The 19,367-nt window shown below is 34.9% G+C and overlaps 1 protein-coding gene across 11 annotated transcripts in view; it reads right to left on the minus strand.

Moving 5' to 3' along the window:
* CLASP2 (cytoplasmic linker associated protein 2) overlaps nucleotides 1-19,367 on the minus strand; it is a gene marked incomplete at its 5' end in the record, with an annotated part of 149,009 nt that overhangs the window by 28,802 nt on the left and 100,840 nt on the right. For 5 of the 11 annotated variants that reach the window (XM_082044291.1, XM_082044288.1, XM_082044290.1 and 2 more), the window contains 7 exons: nucleotides 832-895; nucleotides 1,697-1,941; nucleotides 5,214-5,320; nucleotides 10,545-10,652; nucleotides 11,583-11,753; nucleotides 16,812-16,913; nucleotides 18,844-18,861. In XM_082044291.1, coding sequence (XP_081900417.1) covers nucleotides 832-895; nucleotides 1,697-1,941; nucleotides 5,214-5,320; nucleotides 10,545-10,652; nucleotides 11,583-11,753; nucleotides 16,812-16,913; nucleotides 18,844-18,861 — 815 coding nt within the window. The remainder of the gene's footprint in view (nucleotides 1-831; nucleotides 896-1,696; nucleotides 1,942-5,213; nucleotides 5,321-10,544; nucleotides 10,653-11,582; nucleotides 11,754-16,811; nucleotides 16,914-18,843; nucleotides 18,862-19,367) is intronic. The other 6 variants (XM_082044292.1, XM_082044289.1, XM_082044287.1 and 3 more) reach the window with 2 other exon arrangements.

The following is a 19,367-nucleotide window of genomic DNA, read 5'->3' on the forward strand; positions in this document are numbered from 1 at the left end:
AAGGTTTCTTCCAAACAAGCCTATAATTCAAACAAAATATGAAGTTACATTTTGTTCACATGATACCATTACAACTTTATTCAGCTCCTCATTTACCTGCAGTCCTTTTGTTATGAGAAATTACTGCATATATGAAGCTGTACCAGTAACCCACCTCCCACGAAAAAATTGTAAAAAATACTATCAAGCAAAGTAACTCAGAAGTATTTTAATGGTCTTTACCTAGGTAAAAGTGAATAAAACATTGCTTTTTCTTTTATACCTAATATAGTTTCCACCTTCCTTATTGAACTGTAACAACGATGTAAAAAATTATTCAATTGTCTCAACTGCCAGCCCTAGCTGCAAAACTCAAGGAACACATCATAAGGTATGATAACACAAAATACCCTGGAAAATAAATAAGTAAACATTTGGTATAGTTCAGACTCATCATATATGATTTGGTCAGACCACTTTCTTTATGATTTAAGTTACTACACCAGAGCCTTTCGTTTCTAATTGAGGGAAAAAACATTGCTCATTTTGAAGTTGTCTTTATAAACATGTCTTCTTAAAAATACTTACCAATTTTGAGCACAAACTGTTGAAATACTTTAATGCATTTTAGACAAAACTAACCTTTATTTCAATTATCCTGCAAAAAAGGTAGAAAATTATCTTGTTCAAAATTGCAAATTAAATCGATTGAAATCTGATACCATTAACTGCTTATAGAATACATTTTGTGAAGTTTTTACACATGCAAATATGGCTGACATTTTACCGCAACTGGCTTTTTATTAATATGTTCTCAAACATTGACTGAAAGTAAGAAAAACCTAAACATACCTTACTGTGAGGATCAGCAAACATTCTTGTGAAGATTTCACACAATCTTTTCAACTCAACACGACTGTCAAAAATGACAACAATACATTAGTAAACTCCCCTGCTAGTACTACCAGAACACTAATGCATAGCAGTCAGTGCAATCAACTGTAAATATTTAATCAAATAAAATCTACTAAACAAAGTAGAAAAAAGCATTTTGATTAAGACATGGATAAAAATGTAATAGATTTTGTCTAAAATGAGACTCTCAACCTAGAAATGTCTCCTTAAACTAATTCATACATTAAACCATTCTCAACTATATTAACAGAACAGATAATGAAAAAGGTATTCTTAGTAGCTAGTAGTAAACAGTTTCTTCTGAATTAATACCCCACTAAAAATAAATTAATAAAGGCATGAATGAATAAATATGAAGGCCTTCCGTTAATACTAGATGCCAGCATTTTAGGAATCTCTTGCATTGCAAGAATTCTCTTTGTTTAAATCTTACTTCCTAACCTGAGCTTTTTAAACAGACCCCATAAACTAGTGACTAAACTGACAACAGCTTCTCCTCATTCCTTCTCCCATCTCACAGACACACATCCCACTTTCCATCTCCCCAACTTTCCAAATTCTTTAGAGCAGGGTTGTCAAACTCATTTTCAGCGGGGGCCACATCAGTCTGGCAGTTGCCTTCAAAGGGTCGAATGTAATTTTAGGACTGTATAAATGTAACTACTCTTACATCTATACAGTCCTAAAATTACATTTGGCTGTTAGAAGGCAACCGTCAGGCTGATGCAGCCCCAGGTGAAAATGAGTTTGACACCACTGCTTTAGAACATTAGCCTCCTTTTCTGTTACCATGTCTTCTTACCTTAAAGTCCTCTGGTTCTTCAATAAGTTTTGCAGGCCCAGGAGTCCTTCTTTTCTCTCTGACCAGTTGGAGCTGGCACAGCGATTCAGGACCTCAGCCACATCTTCTGTCTGCCTCATATACGTTGGTATGCTTCCGTTCCTGGAGCTATAGGACCTTTCTGAACAGGCACTTGATGCATCGCTGTTAGCATCATCATCTGAGTACATCCCGTAGGACTCGTATCTTCTTCGCACAGGCTTCTTCTATTGTACAGAAACACGCTGCATTAGTACTGATTTTCAAAGAGCCAGTGTACATACACATCATCAGTAGAAAGACCCAACAGCTCAAATAACTGGTGCGACTCTTACTCCCTACAGTGACAAATGGCTCCAACTGTTCAGCAGGTGAAACTAGGTTAATAAAAATATTTTAAAGAAGTATGGCTCATGTAGTATTCCAAATATAAAAGCAAAGCAAATGCAGAGAAGACATACGTTTGATGAAAAGTTCAACATAAAGTTTACTTGTAAAAATCCATACAACTGCATGACATAAAGACTATTGCAAGTTAAGTTATTTCACTTAATGACTTTATATATGTTACAGACTATAACAATCAGGTCTAAACCAACATATTTTGTAGTTTTAACTTATTTTGTATCAAGCACGTTAATAGCAAAATATTAAACTATTGAAGAAGGAAAATAGTTTCTATACCTTAGTCCGTATGTCTCCTAAGAGCTGTTAGCAGTGAATTATTGAAAAGAAACAGAAATTGAGAACACGAAGGTAAGGCATAGCAGCATTGTGACTATTACTCTACCTGCCACTGGAAAACATATACTCTTACTGTAAATTTTGTTCTTAGCTCCCTGTATCTGATTAGCATATCACACATTGCCAAAAAGTAGTTTGCTAAGCTTCAATTTCCAGGGAAATATTATGTGTCATCTGCTGGTTGGTCACAAAGACTTCTCTGTCAAAATCTGTGTGTCTTATGCAGAGATATTTGACTAAGATGACTTAACGCATGCAGTCAATTGCTATTAAGTATGAAACCTTCTTTTAAACTTTATTTTCCCATCAACTTCTCCATCCCTGTCTCTATTTAACTTCATTTTAATATCTGAATTTTGTCACTGCAACAATTACTACAGCAATGTCCCACAAAAAATTAATTACATACTGCAAAATCCCACATCCCCTAAACCCAAAAAACAAGCTAACAAAACATGCCAGAGGGGGGGAAAAAAAGTTACTTATCCTAAAAGTAAAAACACACATCTCTGCAAAATAACTGCCACTCAAATTTTGGAGTTGAAGCTATCAGTTAAAAATACGGTTTCATTACATACTTAAAGAAGCAGCAGTGTGATTGTTTTCCCCTTAATTACCACTGCCATTTGCACAGGATTCTCATTTTTGACTGCAGAATAATTTAAAGGATATCACAATACGAACTACTCCACACATTATGTAACAAGCAAGCTTTCTGTTAACAGAACGAGCATATATACATGCGCAAGAGAACAAAGCAAGGGAAACATAACAAAGACATGAGCGTTTTTGAAAAGGGGTCACCATAAGTAAAAAAGAATGTTTTTAAAGAAATAGAACCTGAAATGCCAAGGATTGTGCTAAAGTAAAAGGTATAAAAATATGTAAGGATTACCATATTGCTGCATTTCATGCATCTTATATTCAAAACCAGGTCTTAGCCAGAAGACTGATACTCCTTTGGCTTGAGCAGTATTATAACTGGCCAAGTATTTTTCATACCATTAGAATAGTAATACAACCTAGAATATTTTTGATTTTTAAATTACATTTGTCAGGACTCTACACTCTACCTTTCCATAACACTGTTTGGAGCAGGGGCTTCAGTCTATGATAAAGCAAGAAGGCTGTTCATAACCAGATCTAAATGGAGCCTTCTGTACAGGACAACTGCACATTTAGAGCATGGCAGGCAACCAGGCATGCAAATAATACATCAATAAAAGGTTGCTATCCTTGATCGTTCTTTGTAATGACAGATTGTAGCTAAAATATACAAACTAATTTTCCTCTAACATTTCTAGAAGCATCATGCTATTTTGGTTCCAGGTAAAACAAACCAGTTTCTATGAAGAAACTTTAATCCTTCAACAAAGCAGGACACAGTCAAACTTTAGGAGCAGTCACTGGGAGCCTGAGTTTCTCTTCAATTTATATCCTTATTACACACTTTGCCCAGCTAAATTTGAATAAGCTATGAAGCTGCTAAAAGTCCTAAAGGTACTCTTCACGTAGCACCAGTGTAGATAAATCTATCGCACAGGCTTTCATATTCTACCCAGAAACTTTTCGTGTTCCACAGACTGTTTTCCTATTGTTCCCTATTCCAAAATCCAGACTCACTTCCAGCTTACTAACTAGCCTTCCCAATCAATGCTGAAAACTTTTTGCAAGTTTACAGTATCAGAAAGGGGAAAAAATACTATATCTCACCACGACCTCTTTGGCAACATCTCATAGATAAGCTGATCTCTATGCCAGTGAAGGCACACGAGTTTTAAGCTAATATGCCAAGAAGACAGTATTAACCAAGAAATCAATAAACTGACAGACTAAGAACATGACAGAGTTCTTCAGAACTTTTCCTTTGAAATTTTGTTTCTCTCTGTTCAGTCATATTTGGCTATAACTAAATTTTTGGAGTATAATTTGTAGTGTTTTTACCAATGTTCCAAATAATCTTTTTGTTAAAACAGAGTAATAACAAATTCCTTAAAGCATTCTGGTAACTAGATAACAGGTACTTACAAATATTTAATGATATGCAAATAGGATACCTGATGAAAATGTATCTGACTCATAGCATCAAGTATTTTAAATTAATTGAAGATTTCAGCTTGCTGGTGTAAATGTCAGAATAGCAAAATACATTATGAGTTCAGTTCGGCTAACTGGGGTGTGGAGGAAGAGAAGCCAAACCCACCCTTTTTTAAGAACAGTAAAGGTTAAGAAAACAAATGGCATAACGAGTTTTAAATTCAAAGTAATGTTTTGAAAACAAAAGAAAACAAAATAAAAATTTATGAAACCCTTCCTGCCCAGCTGCCGGTTCATCTCTTCAGCATCAATCTCAACATGTTGTCAGACAGAACAACTTTAAATGGAACCCAGGCTTAGGATAAGCAAAGTGCTTTAGCTGTCGTCATTCCCAGCTCTGACAAGCCCTTAGCCTTTCCAGAAGTTTGTCTGGCTGCTGTGGGTCAGTGCTACCTGCTCACGTGGCTCCTTGGGCCGCTCCAAGAGAACAGGCCAAGACTGTTTCCTGTCTGCTATTGAAAAATGCACATTTCTCAAAAGTTAAGACTTCTGTACGGAACAAAAACTCCAATACTTTGCAGCTCTAGCAATTCAGTTTCACCTTGTTCTGCACCTAGAAGCCAATAAAATAATGAATGACGAGTTCTTTTGCATACTTTAATGTATAGGTACCAAACATTTTTAGAGCCTGTGTCCTACACAAGTGTGAGATTCTTACCAAAGCATCTGCTACGGCCTCTTCCACGTCAGAACCTGTGTTGAGAACTCGCATAGCACTAACTGATGACGACAATCTACTTGACTGACTAATTCCAAAGCCGGTGCCTGTTTTAACAACAACAAAAACGAACATAAAGAATTCAGTCAGAATAGAAATGTGGGATATTAATAGCATACTCATTTAAAAAAACCCAAGCAGAAGAAAAGCATTTGCTTAACATTTCTAATAAGTTATGTATTTACTAAAATACTCATTATTTTCATTCTAAAGTCTTTACTGCTACAGCAAAAAGTAAGAAATCAGGTAAAAAAACCCGCAAACATAGTCACATATAAACTTTCTATTTCAATATCACAGGGGCAAAACCCCACAAAACAATGGTTTTAACTGAAAGAACCTTTTGTTTTTTTAAAAAAATAAATGTCTTCTTCATTTTGGGTTTTTGTTTTAATTTAAAAAGAAGGCAAATACAATAGGAAGGCTACTGAGAATACTGATTAGAAAACTACATGCATAAAGAATGCTCTACACATACTGAAAAATGGAAAACTAAAAGAAGTTCTTCTGCAACTAAAAATAAAATGTTGTTAAGGAGGAAAAGGATTAACATTGGAAGGTGGGAGTGGAGACAAAAATCTAGCAACATAAACACATCTATCTGGCTTATTAAAACCACAAAACTCAAATGAATATAAGTAATACTTTTAAAAACTGAACTACAAAAATAACCAAGTGGGTGGGGAAAAAAAAAATCCAGGATGACTGCACAGATGACAGCAAAGTGTACTCATCCTTCACCTGTAGCCCCATAAACATCAGGAGTGTAGAGGGCACCAGTGGATCTGGAGTGATGTCTGGAAGCTGCAATAACAGGATCATACAAACCCTATCTATTACCATAGAATCACAGTGCTGCAATAGTTGCTTAGATGAATGCAAGAATATTTATCAAGAATATTCAGCTTTAGCACAAGAAATTGAGTATTACATAGAAGGAAAACGCTTCTTGATTCCTTGATTATATAGAACATGATTATATAGAATTATGTAGGTTTATGTACACTGGATGTTTCATGCATAATTTTTTTTTAATTTAAAAGATTAAGAGTAGATAAAAGCAAGTATGTTTAGGTTCAAAGAAGAAAAAGCGTAGACACACATGCGCACACACACACAAACAGAACCCTCAAAAATATCTAAAAAGTTCCACTGATACTGGTCTTCCACTGTAGAATTAACTCAATCCTAAGTGCTCAAGTTAGAGCCAGAGTTCACATACCAAACATTATCTGCAAAAAGCGTCTACTGCATGAACTTACTGTGTTAGCAGCTGACCATCTATATAAGCCTATGTGCAGATAAGTCAACCTCAGTTAAAACTCACCACTGTGCAGCTTAAAGTTAAAATTATTTTAAGCTCTTAAACAAAATTGAATAATTTAATGAAACTGATATTTGACATTTGTATTGTTTTCTTTAAATAAATAAAATGTGAAATTGAATCACTTACGTTAGTTACTGTAGCTCATTAAAATGCTTTAAAGTTATGGAAACTGGGAAGCAAAGATCCTTAAGGACTTTTGAATAAAACTGAGCACCCTCCTCCTTCTGGCACTTGTATAAAACTGTCTTTTAGAGATTCTAAAGAAGCTGACTCACCATTGCTAATATTTTCTTTCTTAACCAAGGAATTTCAAATTCAGTGCGTTTTTAAAGAATTCATATTCTTTTTTCTTCAGTTCATTTAGCTTGGGATTTTTCAGCCATGTAAATGAAACTGGTTTTGACAATCTTAACTGAATTCAAATGTCTACCCACAGTGACATAAACCCCAGATATAATCTTATAATTCAATAAATAACTGTAAATGCAAATATTTTACACCTTTTTGATCTATAAAGTAATATAAATAGAAACCAGGAATGAAATGAACCATCCTTAACTCTGATTAACTTAGACAATTTAAGAGTCTGATTGAATCAAATAACCCTGACATGGACCAAATTACATTTTGGGAAACACACATCTTTTAATCCGAATGGACTCCTAAATGATTCTAAGCCCTGTAAAGGTCCCAAAGACAACACTGTTTTTTTCCAGTTAAAAGTTCACTACTCTTCACATAAGGTGCAGCCATGTATTTTATTTCATGCATGAAGTTGTTTAGTTAGGGAATGTTATTTTGCAACTAATACTTTGTGGAATACTTGGCTCTTTAGAAAGTCTGTCTCAGCACAGAGGATGTCAAAACACCGGCATTAAGGTTGATAGAGCTTTAAGTACAAGCAATAATGGCATAGACCTTTCTATTGCTTTCCATCAACAAGCCCTGAAAATTAAAGGTACATTTAGAAATTCAACCTTCAGGCGTGTAATTCAACATGATCCTGTCCCCATATATGTTGGAAACATGCTGGGAAAGTTTTTCAGACAGTGAGAGGAAGCACTATATTGAATCTAACGTACCTCATTCTAAAATGTATTTTCAAGAATATTCTTTGTACCCATTTAAATTTCCAAAATTGTAAAAGTATTTGCTTTTGCTGTTTCATTTTTTAGAATATGACTCAAACAGGAATTTAAATGGACTTAAAATAATTTCTTGGCTAATACATGGAAATTATACTAGTCTGATATTTAATATTAACTCTACGTAGCAGAAAGATACGCACATCCACGTAAATTACAAATAACTTGCTTCTCAAAGTGTCTGCTTTCTCCCAGCTTATCATCTTATACCAAGATGTGAGGTTACATAAACACTTTATATCAATGTATAAAGAAAAGTCATCTTAAGTACCATACAGCTTAGTGTTTTTAAGTAAAAAAATTATGCTCCCCTCCTCCACCGCATGTAAAACTGTCTCTAAGACAAAGCTGAATTTACTTTAATTCAGCTTCCACTTTCGCCCTTGAAAACACATTAAACTTAGTATTTTTGATAGAAGTTAAGAGCATCCTGTAAGACAAAACTGGTCCAACAAAATAGTGAATGACATTCAAAATCATTCAAATAGTAAGTCATACTAGAAATAATCCTAGTAATCCTCATTTATTTCAGGTGTAGCTGCCTTTTTTTAACACCACCAGTCTCCTACTTTACATTCTCTGTGCCATCAGGCAATTCAACCCACTGTATCTGTTTTGATATCTGAATATAAAAGTTAAACTCCACCAACAAAAATAAAACCCCAATGACTCATCTTACGGTATTAGTTGAATACAGCTTTCTTAAGCTAACATGCATTCAACCAAAGTATAAATCAGATTTTGCATGCATGCTATTGAAGTCAAGCTGTAAGGGAGCAAAAGAAGCACGAAAAGATCTGCAAAATACCCTTGTTTTTAAAAGAAAATAATCTGTGTACTACAACATGGCCTGCCAGCTGTGTTGGATACAAGTTTACTAATGGATCCTGCATAATGTCTACTCTTAATTTCATTTCCCAGTTAAATAGCATCTGGGCAAATGAGCATTTAGTATTGAAACAGGTTTCATTCAATTTATCTGTACTTTCCCAATGAAACCATGGCTGACAGGCAGCATACTGCCTCAACAGACCACAATAAGTTTGCCACATGAATTAGCAGTACAGCCAGGTGCCTCAGTTTTAGATAGAAAACAGAGATCTACTATTTTCAGACTGTCTTTAACAGCTACTATTACAAAGTCCTTGACTTTAAGCTACACTTGAACAAACAAAGGAAGAGGGATATACACTGAAGACTAACTCAGACAAACACCCAAAAAGACCAGTTTCAGATACAATCTTAGATACAAACTTGTATTACCAAACATTCAAAAGAAAACCCCCAATATGTAAAAAGACTTTTAATCAAAACTTACTACCAACTTCTAGTAATCTCGAGAAGTATACATGGAGATGACAAGCTTACCTAATCCTTAACCAACAATATGTTAAAGTAATCATAAGCTAATGTTCCCATGCCTTATTGACCCTTCAGAAACAAGCAACAGCTTGACAAAAATCTTGTAAAATTCTTTAAGGGTCAGGCCGATAAGCTGAAATACTAAGTGGAAACAAAAACTTAGAGCAGCTGTAGGAATGGAGACTGACATGGCTACACACGTGTGAATGTCACAGTTTCCAATTCCTCTCTGCTCCCCTATGTAACAACAGCTGCTACTTTAATTTCTTATCACTTGTTCTAGACAGATTAAAAGTAAACTTCAGAACTGTACTGTGGTTCATCTACTGGGAAAAGGACTTCGCTACTTGCCCTAGAAAGCAGCCTCAGAATCCAGTTCTGCTTCAATAGATCGGCCCCTTATCCGCACCATCATATTTACTTGCTTTAATAGCAAAAAGCTAACTTTTTAAATTATTTTTTTAACAACACAGCAATGACAATATAGATAAGGAGACATAAAATTAAATGTGTTTTCTTCATATACATCAAAATGATTTATTGACTCGGGAGCAATGTGGAGTACTAGCAGACCCCAGCCGTTGGTGCAGGGAAAGGCCGAGGGTAGCAGCCACACTACATTCTTTGCTCTAGCTGGCCAGTGAGAAATGGATTATCTAATTGCACCCCAGAAATGAGTGCTGTAATAAAAAGAGAAACACGTAATTTCGAATAACTTCCCAAAAGTATCATTGTTCTTTTGAATATAAAGCCTCTAGGCATGGCGTATCACACTAATACTGTAAAACTGGCAAATCGAAGAAACTTCTAAAACCAGGGTTTAAGGTTTTTAAAGTAGGATTCCATTTAATTATTTGCATGCGTCACTCAGGTGCTCTCATGAGGATAGCTCTGCCTAGCTCCAGACAAAGGCTATATCCACAAAGATTATATACGTTCATTACATTTCCAGGAAATCCTTTGCATTTGCATTACATTCCTTTGTTATTCAGCTTGTAACCACAAAAACAGTATGAACTGGTTCTTGTTCTGGTGTCGCCACCTTATCTTCTGAGAGCAAGGGCATCGTCTCCTAACCTTCTACTGCTTGTCTTAACAAATACCATTCTTGTGACTTAACACCTTGTAAGTGCCCAAAACCTAACATCTGTAAACCTTATTCTTACTAACTTAGTAAGTGCCTGAAATCTATGAACCTTGTTATTTCCAGGCTTGGTATTTAAATAAGACTAACACTAGCGAAGTGTTTATTTTTTCAAGTGTGCAACCCATTCACACATTGGTCAATTCTCCATCGAAGTTAAGCGGTGAGCGAGCCAAAGGAAGGGAAAACGATGGTGGCTGGCTACAAGCTAAATGAAGGAGGCACGGGTTCATTAGGCGCAAATAACGAAGGGCACAGACAGCCATGCACGACAAGGGGCTCCGAGTACTTACCGAGGGGTGGAAAAGAGCGGACAGGGCTCGTGTCCCTGCTGCTTTCGCGGCTGGCCTCCCGACTGCAGCCCTGACTCACACTAGGCCGAGGAATGCGGCTGCCTCGCGCTAGTATGATTCAGGGTGCAGACCAACAGCAGCACAGAAGGGAGAAGACACAAGAAAAGTTGCGGTTTTAATGCAATTCTGGTTTGCAGTAAGATCAAAGACGCATTTCTAAGAAAAGACTCCTGTATGATTATGCTGTATTTTAAGTCATTAACCGTTTCCACACACTTTCTTCATTGCACCGGATGACACTAAGCCTAGCCAGTTTGATTAAATTATTTCTTCTAAAATGGGGATTTACCAACTCTTTACAAAATGATTGAAAAACCTCTTGAAAAGATCAGAGAGGAAACAAGCAACAAAAAACAGATAACTATTAATTCAGAATTTGTGTTCAAGGTAAGTCAATAAACTGTAACGCAAATGAAAAAAAACCCACAGCTTTCTAAAGAAGGAAAATATGAAGTTAATGCAGCTAAGGTAAAAATCAAAATACAAAATCAAAAACAGCAGCAATGCCATTAAAATCAACTGATATTTTTCAACAGTATTTTTTTGTAATGAAGTATCATCAGGTTATACTGTGAGGTTTAAGACACGACATCCATTTTTGTATCACAGAAGTATACACATGCACGCACACATACACTGAATACACACAAAAGTAACGAAGAAAATATTTTCAAAATGGTAACTCTTTTATTCAATGGATGTGGGTATTTTGGGAATGGGGATAAGAAGAAAAGTGAAAGAGAAGAAAGGAAGGTGAGGAAAGAACCAGTGCATTCTGACAACAAAAAAATTAAAGTTTCAGCTTAAATTTAAAACTGCCTCATACGTCAAAGACTAACCTCAGAAAACAGGCATGGTTTAGGTTTGTATCAACACGTATAATTTTATTATCCACCTGTAGCTAAAAGCAAGCTGTAGATATATATTCAGCATTTAAAGTAAGAAAGGCTACAATGAAACTTATTCAGTGATTCTTACCTACTGACAATCTGGAAGGACTCGCTTCTCTACTGCATCCCTGACTTCGTGGGATTTTGCTTCGTTTTTGTGCAGCTGCAGGATTCACCAACACTCTCTGAACTCCTGTGTTCATAGTGGAAAGTGTGGTTGTTGTCAACACTCTTCCAGGAGACCCAGATCTGCTGCCAGCTGAAGGCAAAATGGATAAATGTAAGTAACAGTATAGAAGATAAATAACCATGGTTAAAAAGAAAAAAATGCTTACAGTCAGTAGTGAAGTGGTGGCAGATTGAAATGATTTAGAAAAACTTAGAAGGTAAAAATGTGAAATAGAAAGCCTTGGTCCAAGTTCTTATAGCACTACATACATGGTAGATAAAATTACCAATGCAAGGAAGTACTTGGCATGGTATTTAGCACTAGATATGCTCAAGAAACCATAAATAATATTTCTAGTCTTCATCAACAGTTCCAATGCCCCTAACATGAGCATTGGTGTGTTCATTTTGTAAGCTACATGGTCTCACTAATCACATTTTCTATTAAAAAAGAAAAAAAAAAATGCTAGAAAGCTAAAGGGAGCAACTTCAAACTAGCAATTTTATCATTATCCCAGCTCTTCCAATGCAACCAATGCTGTAATAAAATAACTTCATTTGTTAATATCTAAACTCTTCTCCCTTGCTTTTAAAAGCATGGGGTCTTCAAGGACTATTCTCTGAGAAATTAAATAAAATGTCACTGAAGACAATTAAAATACTCATGTTCACTTCTGTGGAGGTTACCTCACAAATTTGAAGAAAATCTTCAGTTAGTTCTAAACAAACTAAAAAAATGATCACGACATATTTAAACATCTTACATTTTTATTAATCAAAACTGTACTTTACAAAGTGTTAGAAATGGTCAACACACTGTACTCACTACCAGAAACTGGTCACTGATCCCTAATTTTAACTTTTCTATAAATGAAATATCAAGTTCTAAGCCTTTACAAATAATCAATTTGCAATTAATTCATACCACCAGTTGATATAAATATACTGTTTCCAGCTGCAGAATTCAAGAATTCTGACCAAATAAAAAACAAAACATAACTTTAACCAAAAACTACTTACACACAGATACAAACCTTTCATTAACATTTTAAAAATAATCACGTAACGATATGACCACAGCTATGCTATCAGATCTATAGACTTGACATGCAACATCTCAAGTGAGGTTCATGGATTACTTCTGATGAGGCACATTTAAAAAAAAGATACAAGTTGATTAAAGCTTCTCTATATGGGAAAAGAAACAAAATCCCCAACAAAATAAAACATATATTGGTGTGGAAGGCAGAAAACTAAAACAATGTACCATGCATATACTTTCAGATTCATTGTTTGAATTCAAACTTGAAATGATTATTTAGCAAAATCCCTTTTCCAAACTATGCACCTATTCAGCAGAAATGATAAATAAAATATTATGCAGGCTGAAAAAAATAAGCGTAACTTCTATAGCAAAAAAAAAAAGAATAGGCAAATCTATAACTGCTGTAGTCTGCAAAAATTAAAGGTTTGGCAGTTTCTTCATATCAAGGCATTTCAACTTAGGCCTGATACTAATATGCCTTCTTCCTAGCCTACATCTCTAAAACAATAAAATATTGTAAAAGTTTTCATAATATCTGAGACTTTTAAAATATTTTCTTCAATAGGTCAGAAGCCTGAAAAACTTAACTCTTCTAAGAATATACAGAAGGAATGCAACCTCTCATTCTAATGCTTTATTTATCTTTCTATTGTCTGACTTACAAAGTACACCACTCTAGTGTAAATACCAAATGAAGCTTAGTATCCTGAAAATATTACGCTAATAACAGCACTGGAATACTGTTGCCAGTACTAACACCAGTAATTGATCTAAGCGAACTGAATGATGAAAAAAGGATTTCCAAAACGGTATTCCACCATGACAAAAACCTCCCATCTCTACTGCCTTCTAAATAAGGATTGCATCCAATTAAGAAAGAGCAGCATACAGCAAAAAAAAAGCGAGCCAAAATTTCTGCTGAATAGGGTCCTTATATGAGATATGTCAAAACAGGTGATCAAACAATGACGTATACACAAATTCTGTAGACTCTTACCACCAATGGGGTTAGCAGACTGTGATCCTGAACAAGTGTAAAGGCAGGATTAGGGTAAGGGTTTATAATCCATGAAGAGGGAGGGAGCAGAGCAGATTAAAAAATGGATGGCAAATGGAAATAAGAAAGCTTTAGTCATTTCACACAGGAAAAAAAAGCCACAAGGGGGTTATGCTAAAGCAGTGCTTTTAAGTAGCTTCCACAGTTGAACTAAACTCAGATGCTATATACAAAGCAGATGAAGCAAAGCTGCACAGGCAAATAACAATTCTTCAGCTTTCGAAGCAACAACTGGATAATGCTGAAGAATTACATTTCAATTAAACATGAAACTGTAGCCTTCATGTCACTTTAAAAAAAATATTACATTGCCAAAAAGGTTCAAGAAGTTCAACAGCTGAACAAAAATTACACACAAGGCCAAAACATTTTTTTGGAGACAGACAGTAAAGGAACTGAGCTGCAAGTGCGGTGGATGACAAAAAAAAACCAAACCTCACAATGGTACAACTGAAAAGACTTGCATAGAATTTCAGGTCTTCCTCTTTAAAATCAATCTGAAGTATAAAAGTAGGAATTTGTTTCCATTCGGAAATTTTATACTTTTTTTCTGAATGAGGATTGTAATGTAGTTTTGGCACACCTTGTTCAACTACCTGATGACCAAACAGGAAGGCAGAGGAAAAAAATGGAACCATTTTTTTCCATAGATAAGAATACAATAATGAGATATAGATCACATATGCATTTTTAATATTACAATTTAAAAATAGAAGAGGAAGAGTAAAGGGCTTCTAAAACCCTAAAACCATTATTTTTTTTTTTTTGGAAAAGCATTCAAGTTTGCAAGTCTTTCATAAAATGATCTTTGAACAGAAGTACTGAATAGCTGTAACCCTAAATTTACAAAAGTATCGGTGTTACAGTGGCTTTTAAAAAAAAAGCTTAAAATCGAATATGAAGCTATTCTCCCACTATAAGCTGGGGAACTAAAACGATCCCCTGTATGGAAACATCAAGCATCTCACTCTCCATAATGCTGTGAAAATTTTCAGTCTCATAGAGAAGCATCACCCAAACAGCTGACACACAGTGCCTGACAGTTCTCCTTTGCCTCTCTATTTGTATTTGCCCTATTTATCTTCCTTAAAACATCTCAGAATTCTTGTTCTCCCCCACTGACAGGTTACAATGAGCTATCTGCAGCCATCAGTTCTGAACAGAAGTAGTAATAAAAGGCTGGAAATATGCATTCGTGCATTTAGACACACTATCGCATGTAGACAAATCCAGTTATTTCAATAACAATTCAGCTTATCTCTTTAGACATTAATACTATGCAAAACCAAATTATTTGTCACTATTAGCGAAAAGAAGCTGAAAAATCTTCAGTTTGTTTCACTGAAGATACAGATGATTATCACAGAAGTCTTCTATTGCTACCTATATTTAACTGCTCCCCCAAACAGATTATCAAACACCTCAACTTTTTAAGAAATTACCAAATCTATTTAAAGTATGAAGGTATTTTCAAAAAGCTTATTTCAGAACTTTCTTAACATTAATGTTACAGATACTGCTTACAGCTTTTCATGACGGGAAAAACTGATTTGACAGGACTGTTAGCTCCTCTCTCCCTTACATTATTAATTCAAATATCCTTTGCTTATGATATAGCATAGTCATCTTAACACTGAAAACAAAGTTTTTGCACAACCTTTGTCACAGTCAATAACTATACTTCATTTTCAAGCTCTCATTCCATGTACACTTGTGGGATTAGAGCACCGTCAAAGTAAAAAATTAACTTAGGAGAACTTCTGTTACTAGATTTTATTATTTTATATTTATCTGTTCAGATTTTTTAAGAGCTTTATTTCACAAAACAGTATTTTTTTGAAAATAACATAATGTAAAACTGAATGGGAGGTACTCTAACAAGAAAAACAAACCCCATGCTTTTTTAACCTCTAAAGTAATTCTATTTATGATAAAAGCAGTCATTGCTAGGAAGACAAATGTTTCTGCCACTAAACACAGAATTAGGGGTTTTAAGGGTTACTGATAGCAAAATAGGTATACTGGAAAATTCAAAACCCGTGTAATTTACTGAGTTTATAACATTAGACCTGACAAAATATAGGAGAGTTTAGTTGATTTTAATTTTAGTGTTGCTTCCTTTCATTAATTTAATTGCATTTCACTTAATTAAACAAAGATAGGAACCCGAAAACACTACAGAGCTTGGTCAGAAGATGTCTGTTGGAGATATCAGATATGTGAACAAATTGCTGTAGGTCAGCCAGTGCCAAAGAATGTGGGGTGATCAGGCCTTCTTAATTAATGACAGTGCTCAGATCAGAAATTTTGCATTTGTTTTGGTTTCTAAACGAACATAGATAATTACTGTGGATCAGCTGACATACAGTCAACTGATTGTTTTAACCCTTTGATTCAATGTAAGCTAAGTACCTGATTACAAAGTTAGGGTTTTGTGTTTTTACTCCAAAGCAGATTTAAGTAAAGGTCACAGCTATAATACGCAAAGAGGGGTATATATTCAAGAGCTAGAGAAGTACCTAGCTTAAAATGGTAACAGGTATTTCTGGCTGAAAAACAAGACTTCTTGAAAAATGAAAAATTAGGTTTTGCAGGTGACACTGAGGACACCATTCAGCCTACTCGTTCTTCTGTATTACTTGCCGATGTGTCACATGTAATGGATACAGGAGTTTACTGGTCTTTTATGTTGGAGAGGTCAGAAAGGGGGGAAAAGAATGTTGAGAAGTTATAACTGAAGACAGAATTTAAGGGTAGATTTCATTTCCTGCTGTTATCTAACTTAAATGGCAAACTAAGACCTAACCTAGTATTTTGTCCAGAGAAAAACAACATGAATTAGAAAAGCATGCAAATACCACTGACCCAAAACACTGAAAAAAATACCTTCATTTTTGTCTGGCGATGATGAACCTAAGGCACAGAACAACAACTCAGTATGTAGCTTGTTTTTAAAATTAACTTTGACTGTAGCCATTGGTCAATGAATATATGCTTAAACATTTGGCCTCTTTATCAGGTATAGCTGACAAACTGAAAATACATACGCTGAGACTGCGACACCACTTTGGTTCTACTCCGTCCTCTGGAATCTGTTTTAGAATTTCCAATACCAACAGAAGGCGTTGAAAACTTTGTTCGTATACGACCTAGAAAAGAAAAATGGCATTAAATCAGTTTTTTACAGTAATGTAGAAAGCAAAGCATCAGTAGCATTTACTAATATTAAGTTTCTGTAGATAAAAAAGAAGCATAAGGTAACTCAATCGGTGAAAATTCGCTTGGGATAATTAGCAGAAATTTGAACACCTTAAAGGACTTAGTAACTGAGGAATCAAAATACTTCTCCTCTAATACTACATGTTCCAGTAAACAATTATTATATAATCACTTAAACACCCTGAACTAGCTAGTTAGTTCTTGCTTCCTACATAAATCGGTTAACTGTATGAAAAAAGGGGAAGTTTATTAAATATAATAGGCAATGCATCCACTAATGATGCTGTATCAGGTACAGTCTTCTGATTATTACTTGTGGTTGTAGTTCTATTTTTCCTGTCATAAAACTACAAAAATTATGTTGACTAGTTTTTTAATAGGGTTCTGATGTTTCTTCCTAACTTCACTCCTCCTTTTAAGAAATTTAAATGCTAGCTTTCCTATTACTGCAGATTCTACTGTTTTCCGGGCCACAGTCATATAGACTTGTGCAGGGTTTCCCAAGCCTTTTGCAGAGACCAAATACACTTAAGTACTTCTCAGTGACAACATAATTAAATACTACTCTCCACAACAGATAGAAGAACTGAGAAAGAGATTAAAGTGAGTATCTACAATTAAAACAATAGATTCGCCTTTCTCTAGAATGCCAAACCATCTTGGTTTTGGGTTAAAATTTTCTGCATTATGAGCCATGTTCCTCATAACATCCAGAGTATATAATGAAGTTACAAAAGAAAAGAAGACCCCAGTTGGATGAATTATAGGTAACTGAAAGATTACTCATAGAAGACAATAGTAGAGTCATGTGCTACATTTCCTAAGCCAACCTCTCAAACAATAGAAAAATGAAACAAAACCTAAAGCCAGGCTAGACATAATTCTTAAAACTTGCAAGAATTAAACCCAAAATACTTGTACAGGGTGGATCTAGCTCAACAAGTAATCCACTTTTAAAACCAGCATAATTCAAATATTTTCTAGACAAGTAGAGTCAATATTTGACCCAGAAGAAAAACAGACTATTATTTAGTTCTAGCCTCTTTAGGCTTTCCACAGCAGAATTTGGAGACCAACCAAGTTAACATTATTCATCCAAGCAGAGGGAATAGCCATAGATGAGAGTCTATAAGAAGAGAATCAGGATAAAGGAGGTTATTTACTAAACTATTAGAAAACAATAGGTTAGCAAGAACGGTTAGATTAACTAGTCCAAGCTCTACTAGTTATCCCCGTGCAATGGCAATGTTTTCCCACTGAGTGCTGTGAGACTGCAAGGCATGTAACTGCATTCGGAATTTGGCCCAAAATCCTAGGAATACAGAGTGCCACTATTTAGATATTTAGATACTGGTTAAATTATCGCTTGGAATCTGGCTCAATTTTATCAAAATAATAATAATAAAGCATTTTGTATTTAGGCAAATAAACTTGGAGTCTCTACATCCATTCACTAATGACAGGTTTAAATGTTACTAGCTTATTGAAAATGAATTCCCAAGTCTCAACGAGATAAGTAATAGTAGCACCTGCTTCCCAGAGCATGAACACATTTGATGAAATATTCTGTGACAAGATTTGCTTTAAAAAACAAATGCAAAATTACAAAGCTCCTATGTTTTCACACTAAAATGTTAAGCAACGACACTTCTACTGCAGATGAATACTTGAGAATCAAAATAAAAGCAAAAGAATTTAAAAAACACTACATGACAACCAAGTATTAGATGCATAAGCTATCTGGAGTTATGAACCTTCACTGAGCCCCAGAAAGACCATATTCTATTTCTAAAGCTTGAATTGTATCAATGAAAATATGAAGCTGAAAATATTAGCTAGTCTGACAAAATATTTTCTTACCATCTTCAGAAGCTGTTCCTAAACAGAAAAAATAACAAAACACATGATATTCCAAACAATATTGTGTCTCTCCAATTCCTTTGAGATTAATCTTATGAACCTTGACAAATTTTATTAAGTCAAGGGGGCTAAAGCTTTTTTGTTGTAATTCCATTATAGAACTCAAGCAAAATTATCAAGAAACATCCATACTATATTGTTAGTGATTTACAAGAACACAATATATAGCACTGCCATCCAAACTTGTTACAAAACCACTATCAAAGAAAATTAAATGAGTCAACAAAATTATATGTACAGCTCAAAACAGACATTAAAACATTAATGCAAGCTCCTCTGAAAATACAAAACATACCATTATAAATTACCTCAGAGGAAAACACAAGGTCAGTGTTTCCCACATTGGACAGCGATGATTTGATAGGAACTGCCAGCAAGAAGGATTTCTCTGAATTAAGTCCATTAATTAGCCTGAAGATCTACATGCACAAGATCAAGTTTTGCTCAGAGAAGTTTAAGTAAAA

The sequence above is a fragment of the Streptopelia decaocto genome, assembly GCF_964273445.1.
Source record: "Streptopelia decaocto genome assembly, chromosome: 2".
NCBI classification, from domain to species: domain Eukaryota; kingdom Metazoa; phylum Chordata; class Aves; order Columbiformes; family Columbidae; genus Streptopelia; species Streptopelia decaocto.